Below are 13,291 nucleotides of genomic sequence, written 5' to 3' on the forward strand. Positions count from 1 at the left end.
GCCTCCATCCCTCCCTACTCTGGGCATATCATTGTAGTGAGGAGAAAATGAATCAGAGAACTTGTGCAGTGAGTAGCTGCAGAGACTGACCCTACAGGCCTCGGAAGCCTTTGTCACACTGGCGTCTTGGTGGCAGATGGTCAGTGCGCATCTGGGTAGGAGGAAAGTTTTGGGCCACTCCTCTGAGGACTCAGAACCCAGTGCAGCGAAGCAAACACATCAAGAGTCAAGCCTGGCTGCAGGGATCGCAAGGCATCTGAGCTCCTGGGTTGCAGACTGAGTGACTGCTAAAAGATTCGCCCGGGTCCTCCGCAGCTGTCCTCCGTAGAAGGCGGGACCACCCAGAGCCCTCAGGACCGGGATTCCCAGACTCCGGGCGCAGGCAGCCAGACCCCCGAGAGTCCTGGTTGTGCCTCCAGCTGCCCAGCGGCGCCTCGCTCCCCATCACAAGTTTGGTCCATACTGGATAAGTAAGCTAGTCTGGGATACCGACTGCTTGTGCCTTAGGAGGGTTTGGACATGCCCTGGCTGGAGGCTTTACCCTACATCTGTGGATGGCTGATTCTCCGTAGCTGTCTCCTGGTTGGAGCGCAGGTAAGAGCTGGGGTACCGGAGCCTGCTTCCCCAGCCGGAGATGCAAGCTCAGGGCGCGCCGCACTACACACGTCCACATCCTCTTTAGGCGGGAGGTCCCAGCTCAGGGCGTCGGACCAGCATCTGGCGTTCAGGGATCCGGGAGTGCACAGCTGGAAGGGGAAGAACTTTGTTCTTCCATATAATCCCCAGGGTACTCGCTTCAACCACTACATTGTTTGTTGTCAATCCACCATCGGATTTGAGAGCGTAAAACTTCTTGAATCGATGGTACAGCGTAAAAGTGTAACTGTTTCTCTCTCTGATACAGAAGCATGCATTTAAGCAAAGGAGCTAGACAGAATAATACCTCGTTAAATACAGCTCGGGTCTTAACGTTGAATAGCAGTGGTTGTAATTTTCTTATTGCCACTGTCGCTTAGGGGTTTTCTGGGAGTTCTTTCACAATGGGTCTCTTTAATGTGCACGGAACAATTCATCCTCAAATTTTGAAGTTGTAGAATATGTAAGGCTCATCGTTTTATTTATTTATTCATTTTTCAAACGAACTGGAAAGATACTTGCAGTGGTGTGTGTTCTGTGGTTTGAGTCCTGTGGTTTAAAGCATATTCGAGGTTATATATGTCCGGTTCGATAGAGGGCGCACATTGACCGCCAAATAAAGATTCAACTGGTTTTTAAAAAATTCCTTCCACAAAGTTAAAAGCACCCATGACTGTGTTCCGGTGGTACTTAACATGATGTCTTATCTTTAAATGACCAAATTAAATTTTAATCATCATTCAAAAGATACAGTTGAAGAAAATCCCAATCTTCCTTAGTAGTAACTACATAGAATCAGAAGGTAATTTTAGGAAGTATCTTTCCTGAGAAATGCTAATCTTACTTAGCAGGATCAGGGCATTTCATGCAGACTTATTGTGTTATGAAAAACGAATGAGTAGTGTATCATACAATGGGTGCTTAAAAATAGGTTCTCTTAAGTTTGAAAGACGCTCCTAAAACAGCAGAAGGAGCACACATGTGTGAGGAAAAGCCTTCTAGATTGGATGACACATTTCCATTAGAGTTATAGAACCCTGGTGATCTCTATGGTGTCGTCTACATTTCTGTCTCATGAGTCCTTGGAAACTATGTTAAAACCACTACCTACCTGTGTAAGCAGATCTGCTCTGACCATTTCTTTTTACTCAGTATTCTAGGTTGCTTTCAAGAAATTCACGATGTTAGTTAGCACAACGAATAAACAAATCACTGTGAAGTCATGAGCAGATTGTTTCAATTGCCTTTCGCTTTCAATAAAACAAGTAGGACCTTCAGCCTGGGCACTACAGCCTTTTTGGGCCACATACCCATTTCTTTTGGGGTTGTCTCCTGTGGTGACAGGACATCCAGCAGAGGCTCTGTACTCTGTCCACTAGAGGCCAGTGGCACCCCCTTGGCCCTTACAGTAGCAAATATTTGCAGATATTGCCAGATGTCTTTGGGTGCTGAAATTCCTCCTGGTTGGGAATTATTTTTTAACACTGATTTTGATGTCTTTTTTTTCTTTCCCTTCTCAGTGTGTGTGTGTGTGTGTGTGTGTTTGTGTGTGTGTGTGTGTGTGTGTGTGTGTGTAGGAATTCAAATTTTCATAGCCTGCAGTGTGATGACATCATATACTAATTTTTTAATCTTTAAAGAAAAACTGTAGTTTTAAACATATTTATATGTCCTCTGACTTTCGGGTTTTCATCTTAAAAGAACTATATTGAACTATTTTAAAGTAAAAATTTGGTAACTCAGCTTATTACTTTAGTTTGTGGTTGTCATACACTGAAATTTCATTAGTTACTTGGAAGAATTATAGAGATGAAATGCACTGTGGGTATTATTTATCCAAGTGTTACCTATTGATTCTATTAGCTAAAGCATAAGTGATGAGGTGTTTTTGAAAAAAAATGAATGATGAATATATTTCTAGCTATGCATATATTTAAAAATTATAAGACATTGAAAAAATACCAAATAAGAATCATCTAAAAAGAATGAACTGGTATAGAATAGATGTTTAATAGTCAATTGACATTGGCTCACATCACAAAGTAGGAACCATAGACCAGGGCTCATCAATTCTTATGAAGATGGCTATGGGTTTTGTAAAGAACTAGTCTTGTTTGAAGGCACAATTCAGTACCCATGCATTCGTACCCTGATGTCATTACAGAGTCTGGCAGTGCATGTCTTAAAGCCAGATGATCACATGACTTTGTTTCCTCTTCTATGCCAGTGAGCTCTCAGGAAAGAGACTTTGAGATGAAGATAGGGGAGTAAGGCTTGTTGAGGGAGGGAGTGGTGTCTGTGGAAAATGAAAGGACCAGGAACAGGAGAGCGTTCATATGTGATGCTGGCTCTAGGTCAGACTGTGCACAGCGTTCATTCTGTGAAGTGGATATAGAAGATCATGGAGTCTAGACAAAACTTCCAAAGTAGCTCATTCCATGGAAGGAAGTATGTAAGCCTGTACAGTACACGGTGTGAGCAGAGACCAATGTGCTGTTTCTATTTATTTATTTATTTATTTATTTATTTATTTATTTATTTATTTATTTATTTATTGTGGCCGCTCTGAATGGGGTGCTAGCATTGCTGTGGGCGTTCTTAGGGGTCAGAAGGAGGGAGAACAGCCTCAGGAACTTGGAGAGCTGCATTCATATCTGTCTGCCTGCAGTAAATCCTCGTGCACATACCTGGTTCTCTGTATTTTAATTGTCCCCTCTTGTGCAGTGAGACAGGGGTCTGTGAACTCTATTGACCTACCCTGAAGATGCAGTCTCCTGGCAGGTCAAAATACAATAGTCCACGACTCCATTTCCTCAGTCACTAAATGTCCAATAATAGTATTTTTTGTCTCCCATTTAATTCCCACAAGAACTCCATAAGACAGGTGCTGTCATTACTTACATTTTTATACATGAGGAAAGTGGCTGAGAAATGTCAGAGAATGTACAAATGCAGATAGCTGTCCTTAAAGCATTTACAGTCTGGCTTTCAGAGCTCCCATCCCCTGCTGTGAGCTCCCATTGTGGAGGGCAAGGTAGCACAGCTCAGCTAATTTCTGTGCCCATAGTCCCTCTGTCCAGTAATGCTCACTCCTGATATGTTGTAGCCCGTAGAATTTCACATTTTGGTCTATAAGGAGCACCAAAGCAGGACTATGCTGCTTTAGAATTGGGCACAGCCTGAATGTTCATAATGGAGCACTGTGCATAGCAAGAAGCAATGGGGTTAAATGTGCCCTCACCAGTTTGATGTTACAAAGCAGGAGATGTGACAGAGAAGCCATGGGCGAATGAGGAAATACCATTTACATATGTTAAAACACATATAATGGAAAGCAGTAATGCACGCTGTATAAACACGTTCAGATAAAAATGTATGTCTCACATAACACATGTGGGGGATAGCGAAATGTGAGTGGGAAATAAGGAAGAGAGAGGACAAATCAGCACATGTGGTCACTGTGTACTGTGCACCTCAGCCTCTGGGGGGCGCTGTAAGAGATGGAAGTATCAAGGAGGCATCACTGGTAGATAGAGCCATGAGGAGAGCCCTAGGATGTGAGCAGCTAGGGCACTCTTTTTAGCAAGATCAAGCAGAAGTGTGACTGCTGATTATCTCCCCATTGTGCAGATTGCTATAAGCTCAGTTGCAGTTAGGCAGGGGAATTTTTTTTTTTATTTTTGGTTTTTGTTTGTGTTTTGGGTTTCTTTAATCCTCCCATCAACAACCAGAACTCTTGCCTGGTAACTTCTGTTTACAAGGAAAACTGGTGACCCTGGGGGGCGGGGGGCAGATTCTGGTGGATTTCCCAATGGCTATGCTAACTCTGGGCCATCTCTACAGCTTAGTAGCCCAGAGGCAGAGATGGAAGGGAGCTATACTTTGAGTTTTCTTGGTAATATATCAAATTATTTTTAATTTCTGAGCCATTTTCTCAATTTCTTGGAACTAAATCTCTAACATTCCCAGGCAACACCCACACACTGTTTACTTTCCTGTCTCTGGCCTCAGTTGAGTTGGTCATCAGCAAGAACACTGGTTTGTCTTTTCTCTTTCTTTTTCTTGTTACCACTCTGGGTCTCTCTCTCTCTCTCTCTCTCTCTCTCTCTCTCTCTCTCTCTCTCTCTCTCTCTCTCTCTCTCTCTCTCTCTCTCTCTCTCTCTCTCATCTTCTCGGGTCCAGATGCCTGTACTCCACTGCTGCTGCTGTTCTTGGTGGTCATCTCATGGTACTGACATCTCCAAAATACTGTTGCCCTCCTCTGCAACTAGGCTTCACCAATAGCCTCTCACAGGCTCTCTTCATGGTGTCAAACCTCAACTCCTCTGCATGACTTCTTCAGTCCTGGGCAACTGAGTCGTTTGCAACTGAGGTGGCACTTTCACCAATGGCCTTCCATGGCCTCTCACAGTGCCGAGACTCAGCTGCTCTTCATGACCCTTTCATGCCTTTAAGCCTAGTACCACCTGGGTTACTCTTACACATTACCAAGTCCAGCCATAGCACAACCTTGGCTATCTCTGGAACACAGACTCTTTGTGCTTTCAGAAAACACTTCCCGGAAGATTTCACCGCAATGATGCTGGTCTCTTCTTAATCACAATCTCTTCTTTTCACAATCAAAAGGAGCAACAGCCCTGATAAAAGTCTTTAATCTTCCCTCTGAAATTTCACAAGCTAGGCCTCCATTGTTGTACTGTTCTCAATGCTATCTTCCAAACTCTTACAGATCATCCCATAGAGCTCTTAACACCCAATGGCTCTTCTAGCCCAAAGTTCCAAAGTCCTTCCACAGTTCTCCCCCAAACATGGCCATGTTTTCACAGGAATACCCCACTCCCGGTACCAATTTGTTTTAGCCAGGGTTTCTATTTCTGCACACATCATGACCAAGAAGCAAATTGGGGAGGAAAGGATTTATTCAGCTTACACTTCCACATTGCTGTTCATAACTAAAGGAAGTCACAACTCAAGCAGGTCAAGAAGCTGATGCAGAGACCATGGAGGGGATGTTATTCACTGGCTTGCTTCCCCTGGCTTGCTCAGCTTGCTTTCTTATAGAACCCAAGACTACCTCCAGGGTTGGTACCACCCACAAGAGGCCCTCCCCACTTGATTACTAATTGAGAAAATGCCTTACAGCTGCAACCTATGGAGGCATTTCCTCAAGGGAGGATCCTTTCTCTGTAATAACTCCAGCTTGTGTCAAGTTGATACATAAAACCAGCCAGTACACTTCTAATTCCTATGTTTCCCCTTGGCAGCTCAGGACCCATTTGTGCAGCCCTCTGGGTTGTTCTTTCTTGGATCAGAGCCCAGGGCGCTCTCCTTGCTTCTCTACACCTCTGTGTCTCTCCTCTCTCCACACTCTCCTAAAGCATGGTGGAGATCACTTCCTTCTCTTGCCATCCCCAAGTCCAGGAATCCTAAAATCTCTCCTTTCTCTGTCCTCCCCAGCTATTGGCTGCTGGCATCTTAATTTACCAATGATTTAAAACCAAAATCATATTTGCTTTTTGTGTAGATTCTGGAAATCTGAGAGTACCTTCCTAATAAAATACAAATGCCAACTCATGAAAGTTCAACTCAGCAGGTGCCCTGAGTGCCTCTCATACTCCAGTCTGGGAGAATCCCTGGAGACAAAGTCAAACACTGGACCATGTTTCCCAAAAGATCAGGTTTAATATTTAAAAAGATGCTTCTAAATTTGAGTCAATGCCATAAACAAATTTGTAGTGATGACAGTTCAGTAGGAGGGGAGATGAAACCAACCCGTGTCTTATTCTCAAATTGCTACCTCTTGTGTATTCTCTCTCAGTCTGTATAAAAGTCTGGGTCACAAATAACACTTATACTTTACAATATTGGCCAGTGTAACATTTTACCCTCATTTGGATCTGACTTTGCTGACAACACATAGATTTTCTCTTTTAGAATCCTTCGCTTTTTCCCAGAACTGTTGACTAAATTGCTTAGACATCTGATCTATTCTAAGAATAATTTCTGTTTGACTTCTTTCCTTTCACTCACAAAGGCTGATAGTCATATCCTTATATTGGAAAATGTGGGAACTAAGGCATCACTCCTGTGTTCAGCATTAAAAATAATCTATGTACTTACTTTCTCTCTCTCTCTCTCTCTCTCTCTCTCTCTCTCTCTCTCTCTCTCTCTCTCTGTGTTATGTCTTTGTTGAGTGTATACCTACATGTGTGGGGAGATGCATGCCTCTGGCTACACCTTGAAAGATCCCCGAAGGGAGACCCTTACTCAAGTCTCAGGAAGTAGCAGACCCCAGACACAAAGAGACCATTTTGGATGTAATACACAAAGGTGAGGTTTATTACGGAGATCTATTACGGAGATCTATTATGGAGATCTCCAGGTCGACACATATGCCACGCAGGAGACAGAGGTGTCAACCCCGAGTGGCTGGGAGAAGGGCTTTTTAAAGGAAGAAGTCACAAGCTCCAGGAGATGAGGGGATGTCAAAAGGAAATACCAAAAATGTCACAAGGGGAAACTCTCAAAATCACAGGACTGTTCTTAAGACTCTAGGGTTTAAATCAGGGGAAAGGTCAAGCATTCTCCTGAAAACAGATCTTGATTGTCCTTTAGGGTAAATGTTTGTCAGAGTTGATGAGGATCTGCCTCTGAAACACATCTGGTTAGGCGTGGCTGGCAGGTTTCCTGGAATACTCTCTGCAGGACACAATGGCCGGAGGGCACAATGGGGGCTTGAACAAACATCACAGGGGCAGAACAGAACCCATTACTCATTTACTCACATCCGGTGATAAGTGGGAGGGTCAGTGAGTCTGAACCACTTCTCCTGAATTTTTAACAATCTGTCTTCCTGAGTCAGATCCTGTTGCTGAGTTTTGAGCTAATTTAAAACTCTATCTTTCAACCTCTAGATGTCAGCTGCCCTTTATGATTCTTTATTTGAAGCAGAGTTTCCTTAGACTCAGGTCTTTCATTGTCTCTTCTGGGTCAAAAGCCGGCAAGTCCCAGGGGTGGTCCTTCCCTACTCAGAGCCATGGTTGCAGGTGTGAATAGGATACCTCTCTTGTTGCCTCGGTGCTGGTATTCAAACTCAGGCATCCCAATTGCCTAGTAAGCACTTTGAGTGATCTCTCTAGCCTTACTGGCTTCTTTTAGTTTTTTTCAAAGACTGTAGAAGACTATTTAATTTTCAAGTTCTTATGCTAAGTTTTTCTTCTGTTCTTAATCAACACACATAGTTGTTACTATGGTGGGTGTACAGAATTTTCATTATTGTATACAAGTTTATAGTTTGGTGACTATATTATTAATAATGATTTTAACTAATTGCTTTCAAAATTGACCTTCTCATTTCTTATTGATATCAGCCATGTTAGTTTTCCTAGTCTCTACTTTCCCCTAGGATGGCACAACTGTGCTTGATGGCAGATGTGTTGCTTCAGGGTAGCACTAGTGACAAATGGCTTGGCCATTGGCCATTGATGCTATTATGTGCCCATCTATAATTTGGCCCACACCCTGATTCTGTAATCTCAAATTCTGTGAGCTAACTGCCTGAAGGAAATGATCTCCTTGACAATTTACCATGTCTAAAATTAGGTCAACATTGTTTGTATATTAGTACCTATTGACTGTCATTTCCAAATGGGACGAACTTCATGGTCATAGAGCATATCAGTAATCACCATGAGTAACAGAAGGAGCTCCATAAAGTCCTCTTGGGAGTCCATATCTTTCCACAAAGTAACTGGGTTGCAACAGGCATGTGTCTAACCGCTGCATTTCATTTTTTCCCAGAGCAACAGTAGAAGGTTTTGAGCTCTGACATAATAAAGGACTCAGATTTCTTTGGGCTACCCATACATTTTCTTTTTGCCTAAATCTGAGTCCAAGACAAAAATGGTTTACATCTCCATTTATTATCTATCTATGTTAATGTTAAGCTAATATATACTTTTAGTTATATGATATGTAAGATTTTATATATTAAAACTCTCTTACACACAGATACACAGAGAGAGAGACAGAGACAGAGAGACAGAGAGACAGAGAGAGAGAGAGGGGCTGATAACTTGAAATTGTTAGATTATGGCAAATGAACTGAGGGCCACTGTTTTGGCTCTTGAGCTGTCTTGAGCATGCTACTCTGTGATGCTGTCAACACTGTTCCAGGTGTAGCTGCAGAGAAGTAATTGTTATAGAAACTTTAAGAACTAAGCCATCAGGTGACAGCCTCCGAATACAGTCAGATATCCCTGGTGTTCAGAAAAAAAATGGGCTTTTAGGAGTGAGAGTATCTAAGAAACCAGCACTTGCAAATGGTAAAGTAAATTAGGTCAACATGGGATTCAGTAGCATAAGAACCACACTTAAATAGCAGCATTAATGTTGATATACTAGTTTTGAAAATGGTTTACATGGGGAATGTAAAGTATTGATGAGTTTGATCATATATCATTTTCACATTTCTGAAGTGTTCTAGTACTGAAACATTTTTACTTATCAATTTTATCTAATTAGCTACCTTGAGTAATTTCACAACTAAAACCAAACGTGCATTCACTCTACAGATTACATTTGTGATATAAATGGTGATGGAGTAGTACATCTTACACAGGTGCATGTCCTGAAGCATTGCCCTAACTATTCCCTAGGCAACAGCCATTGAAAATACCTATTTTCTTATATATTTTGTATCTTTCATCAGGCAGTGAAGGCAGTGCATAAAGGTAATTTTAAGTTAAGATAATTTAAATTCTCAAACTTTATTTTAAAACTTCATTCACTTAAACATAAATTGAGAAGCTATTGTCTGACATCCAAATATGACCTATAACCTACTTCTTTCTGTATATAGGTTGAAAGCTATGAACATCAGCTTTACGTTTTTAATGTTTGAATAAAGATCAAAGGAAAGATCTAGGTTAACTTCAACAATGAAGCATATTGATTCTAGGTGCTGTTGCTATGGTGCTTTATGAGCGGTGCCTCACTTCTGTGGTCTTCCATTTCTAAATATGTTACTTCAAGCCAGTCTCAATCAAAAACTGGATACATCATAACTAAGGACTTTATGTAAAATACCCAATCAATGCTTCTCACAACTGTGAAGATAATTAAAAATGAGGAAGTGCAGAAGCCTAAGAAAACATCATGCATTATGCTGTGTATTTTGATGAGATGCTGGAACATAAAACACTAAGAGCTGTCAAATAGGGGTTTCTCTTAGACTTTAGGTCTCTGACACTGGAATTCAATTTTATTTCAAGTCACAAATGGTCACAACTGCCCAGAACAAATGACTGCCTGTTTTATTAAATGTAGCACTTTGTTGTGGATGCAAGTTATAGACACTGAGGAGGAAGCTTCGTGCCTATGTTTTAGCTACACTATCAGTTTCATGTCACTCTGAGGTGAGGAACGGCGCTTGCATAAATGTACTCTGTGTCCTTGATAGTATGTGCTCTTCTTCCTTCATAAAGCATGTTATTTTCATATGAAAGTAATAAATAAGGATGAGATGGATAAGGGATACATGGGTGCATATATTACCATTAGAAAGTCCCCAGTTTTAAGGCAAGGAGGTAGATATCATTTAGAGTAACCTATTTCTTTCATAGACAAATAAACCCAAAGTCATGTTGCATGTTGTATCCAGCTTTCACTGATAATTTTTATGATAGAGCTTCTATTTCTATGTAACATAACTGCCATGCTGTGAAAGAATTAGTGATGTATTATGTCCTGATAATGTACTAGGTATTTTCACTGTTTATTATTTATTCTAGTTACATGAATTTTTAATTACAGTTTAGAGTTTCCTTATGTTTTCTGGTGGCACATTTAAAATTTTCAAAAAAGCGTTGATATATGAATTAGTTATCCTTTTATTACTGTGATCAAGCACCAGACAGAACACACTTAAGAGAGGACTGATTTATCTTGGCTCACAGTCTCAAATGGCTTGGTTTGCATGGTTGCTTAAATCCTGTGCAATCTGGTAAAACAGCACGACACCACAACCCTGTGGTTGTTTTGAGATGTTCACTTCACGGCAGACTAGGAAGCAGGGATGAGTTAGGAAGTAGTTATATAGATAATATACTCCTAAGGACCCACCTTGGGTGACCAACTAATTCTTTCAGCTCTACCCCATCTGTTAAGTTCTAAAGTGTCCCCAAGTGGCACCATCATCTGGGACCTAGCCTTCTTTAGTTCACGGGCCTATGGAAGACAGTGGATATTTGAATCACAATAGTGTATTCTGACGGGGGACTGTTTCTGTTAGCTTGATTGGGAATATCTCATCATCAGGAGGGCGCTATCCTACCTTTAAGATGATGGGGGATGATGGTGTGTCCTTTGCTTCCACAGCTGGATTCTGATGGCACCATCACTATAGAGGAGCAGATTGTTCTTGTTATGAAGGCTAAAATGCAATGTGAACTCAACATCACAGCTCAGTTCCAAGAAGGAGGTAATGATGCCAAGAAATGTCTTTTCTTTGCATTCTTCACCAGCACAAAAATCACAAGAGTCCTCCTTACTGTTAGGGAGGTTCTCATCAATCATCTTCTGTGTTTCCATGTGGAAGGTATGTAGAAAGAAGAAAGCTCTCTGTCTCTTTACCACACACACCTTCCTCTCCTATGAAAGAAAGGACTGTTCTGATTAGTGAGTTTGGGAGTATGTCAACTGGGTATGTGCATATCTGCCTGCTCTATGGATTTGTCTATTGTGCGGGTTGAGTGTGTTGGCTTGCTCTTGACTGTGCAGTGAGTGGGGAGGAGGAGGAGGAGACACAGCTCCTATGGATACCATCTCGTCGTAGGTTTGAGATTGCAGCTCAGACCAGCCCTGAAGCCACGTTCTACTAAAAACTTTTAAAATAAAATGATAATTTAACTTTCAGGAAAATGTATCACTTTCTGAGTTTTCAAGTCATCTCTTACTTATTTCTAAATTCATGTCCGAAAAGGGGGTTGATTTATTGAGGCCGCTAAATCCCACCTAACTGAATAAAGCAGTGTCTCTATAGCTATCCATACCTCATGTGGTTTTCAGGTTAATATCGGCTTTACTGGTTCATGGTTTGCAAATGCTCAAAAACTGTGACTGAAAATTTTCCATTTATCATGATCAAAAGATGTAGTCTGCGTGATGGTGACTTATCAAAGTGTGTTGAGACTTGGTGACCTTTACTGTAGCCATTCTGGATGAATGATCTATGTGGTTTTCAAAGGAATGTATGTGGTCCAGTTTCCACTGGTGTTTTATCGGGTCCTCCAGGTTAAGCTCACCAGTTATGGTGTTCATATATCCTGTATCGAGAATTATCACTTGACCTATTATTTCTTAAGATATATGTTTTTATAATAGCATGATGGTGAAGTTTTCATTGAAAAGTTCATTGAATGTTTCTCAATTCACATACTTTGAAACTGTTACTAAATATGTTCAAGTTTAGAAATTTATTTCTAGTGCTTAAACATGTTATCAATATAAACAAGGCTTCTACAACTCTATGGATACTTACAATTGGAATATTAAAATTATATATACTTAAACATTCACATTAAATTAGTAATATTTAATCAACAACAATTTATTTCTTGCTTTGATAGTTTAGTGTAACTTTTCCAATCCTTTAAAAATGTTTTAAATGTGCTACAATGTACACAACTTTAAACTTACCTACATCTAAGTTTACTGTTCAAGTACTAATATCTTCTTTTTGTTTGGTTATGAGATAGGATTTCTCTATACAGCCAGGAACTCACTATATAGATCAAGCTGACCTCAAACTCGTTGAGATCCACCTTCCTCTGCCTCTCAAATTCTTGGATTAAAGGTATGTACTATCATACTCAATTAGGAATATTTTATGTAAACAGTTCACACATGAATTTTTCCTTATTTATTCTGATAATCTTGGTCTATTAAATAAATAATTTAGTTCAATTATCTTAATTATGAGTGCTTATGTGGAACATTTGAATTTAACTCTACCATCTCATTTGAACTCCAGAACCCCTCCTTCCCATTTCTTCTCTCTAATCTTCTTTGGAATTGACTGGATTCCACCACACATGTGCCTTGTGCCTGTGGAGTTCAGGAGATGGCCTCAGACCACCTGGAACAGGAGTTATAGGTGATTGTGAACCATCTCTCCATCTGTACTTCTGCTTTCTTTATTCTACCCTTCCCTAACCTCTACAGCTAATTATTAGGCACTTAATTTCTTTAGTGGTTACCCTAGAATTAAAAGGTGTATATTTAATTTAGAAAGTTTAAAAGTTACCCTAATTTCTTCTTTCCATATAGTATCAGTATATTGGGGCACTCATTGTTTTCAAATTGTAAGCTATAGTCACACAGGATTTTAGTTTGACCTTAATTTTATATTATTTTCCTCTCTTCCTCATGTATTTTTGTCTTATTGGAATGTGCTTATTGTGTTCTGAGGTTTTGCTGGCTTAGAGATGACTTTTTCAGTTATAATCTTAATATATATATATATATATATGGATCTATGATTCTTGATTGAAGTGCATCTGTTAGTGTTTGAACATACTATCTTACTTTTTTTTCCATTTCTTTTTTTTTTTTATTAACTTGAGTATTTCTTATATACATTTCGAGTGTTATTCCC

General features: G+C 40.4%; 1 protein-coding gene across 1 annotated transcript in view; it reads left to right on the forward strand.

Annotated features, from left to right (window-relative positions):
• The first annotated feature begins 309 nt into the window (after nucleotides 1-309).
• Pth2r (parathyroid hormone 2 receptor) overlaps nucleotides 310-13,291 on the forward strand; it is a 103,341-nt gene continuing 90,359 nt past the window's right edge. Inside the window, 2 exon segments of the mRNA NM_031089.3 lie at nucleotides 310-594; nucleotides 11,014-11,116. Coding sequence (NP_112351.2) covers nucleotides 520-594; nucleotides 11,014-11,116 — 178 coding nt within the window. The 5' untranslated portion in view covers nucleotides 310-519.

This window comes from Rattus norvegicus, chromosome 9 (genome assembly GCF_021556685.1).
Source record: "Rattus norvegicus strain SHRSP/BbbUtx chromosome 9, alternate assembly SHRSP_T2T, whole genome shotgun sequence".
NCBI classification, from domain to species: domain Eukaryota; kingdom Metazoa; phylum Chordata; class Mammalia; order Rodentia; family Muridae; genus Rattus; species Rattus norvegicus.